The 5,124-nt window shown below is 53.4% G+C and overlaps 2 protein-coding genes across 2 annotated transcripts; both read left to right on the top strand.

Annotated features, from left to right (window-relative positions):
* Positions 1–219: 219 nt before the first annotated feature.
* Positions 220–3,240, top strand: CCMA1212_004589 (DnaJ-related protein rsp1; the record flags this gene model as incomplete). Its single annotated transcript, XM_073701887.1, has 4 exons — positions 220–356; positions 428–1,465; positions 1,532–2,701; positions 2,741–3,240. Exons 1-4 carry the CDS (start codon positions 269–271, stop codon positions 3,238–3,240), a joined length of 2,796 nt encoding a protein of 931 aa, XP_073559504.1. The 5' UTR covers positions 220–268.
* Positions 3,241–4,023: 783 nt separating this feature from the next.
* Positions 4,024–4,748, top strand: CCMA1212_004588 (uncharacterized protein; the record flags this gene model as incomplete). The annotated part of the gene is made up of 4 exons (XM_073701886.1): positions 4,024–4,077; positions 4,158–4,374; positions 4,465–4,569; positions 4,648–4,748. The coding sequence occupies 4 exons, from the start codon at positions 4,024–4,026 to the stop codon at positions 4,746–4,748; spliced, it is 477 nt and encodes a 158-aa protein (XP_073559508.1).
* Positions 4,749–5,124: the final 376 nt, after the last annotated feature.

Genomic DNA, 5,124 nt, shown 5'->3' with positions numbered 1-5,124 from the left:
GTCTGCGAGCGCCTCGTTATCGACTCGACACGGCTTTGCCTGACCACAATTACAGTCGACCCTGCATCCAACATCTTCCTCACTGCAAAGCTTTGGCTCAATCAGCTCCCATCCTGGGCAGTATTGGCGAGCCCTGTGCCCCGAGCAGGTTTCCCTGACGAAGCTCGAGGCCGCTCTGATATGGTTATTGTGATATCGAGTCTTGGTCTAGAGTCAAAGCCTATTCAAGAGCTGGGAGCCAGCCAAAAGCCGCCTATCTAGTGCTGCGATGGCGCCCCAGCGGGACTATTACGCTGACTTGGGCCTGACTCCATCGGCAGATATCGTGGAAATCAAGAAGCAGTTTCGAAAGCTAGGTGTGTAACAGCACTCTTCTGTCTCGTGCCCCCCCTTTCCCAAAAGCGGTTATTCTAACCGTCAAGCACAGCTCTGAAATACCATCCCGATCGTAATCCAGGCCGAGAACAAGAAGTCAACTCGCAGTTTCAGGTCATTCAAGCTGCCCACGAGATACTCAGCGATCCCGAGGCTAAAGCCAAGTACGATGCTACCCTTTTGCGGTCCGCTTCCAGCCGATACCCGACCGCCTCGGGTGTGAGGGGAAACCCGTGGTCGAACGTTAGCCAGCAGTTCCCTGTACCACCGCGACGGACTGCACCGCGAACAACTACTTCGGGGCCCCAGAGATGGAACGAGAGGTTCTCGGCCGGTGTGCCGCCAACCGCCAAGCAGCAGGCATCAGCGGCAACGGCTGCTCGAGCTTTCGAAAGCATGCGGAAAGGCGGTGCTAAGGGCCGCCAGCAAGAACGAGCTCCTCCTCCTCCGCCGCCGCCTCGCAACCCTCCAACGCCTCCTCCCCGAACTGAGGCTGCCAAAAAGAGAGCCGAGGCATCATTCGGGGCCAAGAAGGCCGGCTACTACCCTCGATCAAACACCCCTGGCGACGAGCCCCCAGTCATCAACAACAACTATTCCTCGCGCGCCAGTTCTGCGCGGACAGCGCCCGCACCCAAACCCGATCCTGTGGCCGATCCCTTGGCTCAGTTCAGGCAATGGAACGGCAATGAAGATGCCGCCAGGAGCTCCGCCAAGAGCTCCGCCAAGAGCTCCTCGAACGTCAGCAGTGGAGGCGAGAAGACGAATCCCTTTGACAGTATCCCGTCCACTCGGGCAAGAAACACCAAAGAGGCATCAGAGTCAGCGGGACCATCAACAGCACCCAAGCGTCGCAGCCCTGATATAACGCGAAAAGAGAGCGCGGATGGATCCCAGAGAAAGCCAGATGGACCCGGAGTCGAAGGAAGACCTCGAGTCGTACCTGTTCCCCCAAGCTCGCGGCCTGGTGCATCATTCAAACCCCAGACAGAGGCGGCGACATCCACTACTGCTACTGCTGCACCAAATGGCAACGTCTTCCCCACCAATCAAACAACCAATCCTCCCACAACCAACGAACCGACTACACGTGAGTGTTACTGACCTACTGGATCTTCACTTGCTCCCAGAGAGACGGCTGACCTCTGTTCCTCAGCTTTCAACAATCGTTCCAGCCCAGTCAAGGAGACAGGAGAGCCCTCAATGTACGCAACACCCGTGAAGACTTATCCACATGGCGCTTCACCGTGCCCAAAAGAACCATCTGCCAATTCACCCCAAACGACTACACCAAAGCACAACAAGATGGCCGAAGTCGGCCCCAAATGCGGCCCAAGTGGAAACAGCCATGCAGTTCACAATCTCTCCCCCTTTGAACAGGAGCAGTACAAGATCCTCAAGTTGCTCATTAAGAACCGAGAGACCCCTGTTTTAACACCAAGAAATGAATCACTTCACCGCACCCCTCACCATGAGAACCCCACTGTAGAGAAATCGAGCGCTAACAGTGTCTTGCCGAATAGCTTCAGCTTTAACTTGGACGAAGAGACCTTTACCCCTAGCCCTCCAAGGACATCCAAGTTCAGAAAGAGCACGAGCGCTGACGGAATCAACACGACTTTCGTCGAGGACGAGTCTTCTGCAACATGGCAGTTCAGTGCTGGGAGTGGCGATAACAAACCCCCTCCTCTGAACCGCTCTCAGTCAGACAGCAGAGCAGGTCGCCGCTCGCCTATCAGACGCCGGCCGGTTCCCAGCTCAAAGGTTCCCGACTCCGGAGCTCAAGCACCTCAGAACGGATTTGACGCGGAAAGCTGGAACTCCATGTTTGGACCCCAGACGTTTGCTCCTCCGCCCGCCACTCCCAAAGCATCAGTGTCGCCCACGCGACAGGGTCGATCGAACACGCGAAAGACTACGAGAACTACGAGGCCCCTGGCCGGCAATGCCGCCATTGTTGAGGAATTCAGCGAAGAAGAAGAACACTACGTCTGGACCGGCCGCAAGAATGATCCAAAGTCTGCAACAGTTGATAGCCCCCAGGCAATGGATATCGATCCGCCATTGGCTGCCTCTCCGGCTGCGGCTCATACTCCTACTCCGCCGCCTCCTGGCGCAGCTGCCGCTACGGCGACTGCCGCCCCGACCTTTTCTGCAACTCCTCCTGCTACCCAGCCCCAATCCCAGTCTCATGCTCCTCCCATGGCTGCCAGGAATATCCCTGTCGAACCATCACGGCCGGAATGGCGACCTGGAAACGTGACGGGGCTGGGCCAGGTGTATGAACAGGCCGAAGAAAGGAAACACATACCTGTCAACTTGCAAGGTTCTGAAGATAGCGAAGAGTTTTGAGCGACGTTTGAAGATCTCAAGAATGTGGCACCCTTTGCCCCGCCCAAGGCCGGCCTCAAGTCTTTCACCGATTTGAAAGATAGCCTGCCCTTCGAGAGCAAGGCGTCAAGCGAACTCCACCTCGATGTTCCTCAGGCACAGCCGCTGGTATTCCCTGAGCCCCCGGTTGCACCCAGACTGCCGCCCACTGTTGCAGTTGACGGCGTGAAGCCGAACGTTGCATCGTGGACCAAATATCTCGAAGAGTTTGAGGGATACCTACGGCTCTGGGACATGTTTAACTCGCAGGTGGTCGACCACTTCGCCACGCGGAAATCCAACATCTTGCACACAAGAGCTTCAAAGGGCTATTCATTTCTGGGTGCCAGGGGTGATGCCGACATCGTGGAGTATCACAACTGGGTAGAGCAGGATAACGGAGTCCGCCAAAGGTGGCTGGCAGCTTGCGAAGAGCACGAAATGCGTTTCAGAGAATTTATGGCGTTCAGAGAAAAGATGAAATCGACGATATGAATGGAGCGGCGAGCAATTTTTTTCGTCCTTGCTCCGATCAGGACTCTAGTCGACATTTCCCATGAGCACCTCGCAGCGGCCGAAATGTTTCATGTTCACGATATATTTGCTTGGTTTGGTTTTCCTAGTAACGAGTTCGATACCCATATCATTGACTGAGGCACATCTATGGATTGTTCAGCACAGGGTTTCCGTCCTACTTTCATTGCAGTGGTTACCATGGATCTTTCTTTGGTCTTGATGGAGGGAAGAAACGTAAGCGGTTCATTCGGTATTAGACGATCTTTCTGGTTTTCAGAGCAGCTATGGATTTGAGCTGCCGGGGTGTTTGCCGGTCATACGTGTACAGTAGAAAGCCTTTGTTCAGAAATGCATGTTGGAGTGCGCAAATTCAATGCAGGGGGTCACTCCGTGCTGTGGTAAAGCAACCTTGGATGCCAATTTTGAGCTTTTCTTTTGCGAAAACTCACTTTCTGGATTGCCCCTGATATCTTCCGCTCGAATTGTGACTGGCGACCAGGTCCGACTCTAACCTGAGACCTTGCTAGAGAGTGACTCCGTGCAAATGTGCGCATTATCTGAGCGAAATGTCATTCACTTCACCTCTTCTTTAGATTTACCTCAATGGCCCCTGTTCTCTGATTTTCTCAAACCTACAAGAGTCATAATTTGTACCGTTCTCATCTTCCGACATTTTTATGCTTCGACGAAAGCTAGACAAACATCGACAAAACCCTCTTCTTCATCAATCCTTGAAAGCAACCAATTACCGACTCGACCAACATGGATGCGGCAGGCCAAGAGAAAGGCGCCCTCGCCTGGACTGAAGAGGCAAAGGTACACAGCGCTCTGAAGCCGGGTTGATACTTTATCGCAACACGGGCCTAATATGCTGACCTGGTTTGTCACGCCTACAGTTCCAGTTCCTTCTGCGCATCGTGGCCCAGCTCAAGGGCGACGGCCGCGGCACCAGCATCAAGTGGGAGAAGATTAACATCCCCGGCCGTACTGTCAAGAGTCTGAAAAATATGTGGACGAAGATCAATAAGCAGATTAGCGACTTTGAAGCGCGCGAGAGCAGCGGCGAGAGCTCGGCTGCGGCCGCGCCCGCTCAGCCGCGCAAGAGGGGACGTCGTGAGTGAATGCTTTTTCTACTTGTTTCTCTGGATAGTGGTGGATACTTGTTGGGGTGTGAGTAGTTTGCTAATGGGTTGTGTTGTCTAGCTAGCAAGAAGGGCTTGAATAAGGAGGCGGGTTTGGGCGATGAGGGTGGTGATGATGAGGCGCTTGATGTTAAACCTGTGGCTTTAAAGAAGCGTGGTGCTGAAGGTATGTAGAATCAAGACTGGTTTTGATTCGGCTGTTTTGCATGGAATTACATTACTGATATTGTTTGGTGGCCATTAGACGTCGATGACGAGAAACGTGGACCGGGCAGGAAGAGGTCCAAGGTCAAGCCTGAGGCCGTGGCTGACGACGCCGTTCGGTTCAAGAACGAGCAAGTCTGAGAACTTGGTGATTGTCTCGCTCTTGAACCCTCTAGTAGTCAAGATGCATCAGGGGACTGATAAAGGGCAGTATGGCACAGAAACATGTAAGCTACGGATGACTGAGATTGATACGATGAAGGAGCTTGGTGGATTACGAAACATCTGCATGACAGTTGCCATGTAGTACTTCGTACGCAGCAATACTTGAAATATTGTCTTTGCCCATATACATGTCTGATATTCTTCGGGATGAGTGAGGCACAATCACACGGTCACGTCGACGAAGATACTAGTAGTGAATGTAACGCTGCGGGTGTCCATGTAACTGCATGTACAGTAATAGTCAAGTGTATGCATGTAGGTGAGCGATCTCCCACTTTTTCCCGCAGATCAG

Source organism: Trichoderma ghanense (assembly GCF_004382785.1).
Source record: "Trichoderma ghanense strain CCMA-1212 chromosome Unknown scaffold_4, whole genome shotgun sequence".
Classification (NCBI taxonomy): domain Eukaryota; kingdom Fungi; phylum Ascomycota; class Sordariomycetes; order Hypocreales; family Hypocreaceae; genus Trichoderma; species Trichoderma ghanense.
This window is presented reverse-complemented; position numbering and strand designations above follow the sequence as displayed.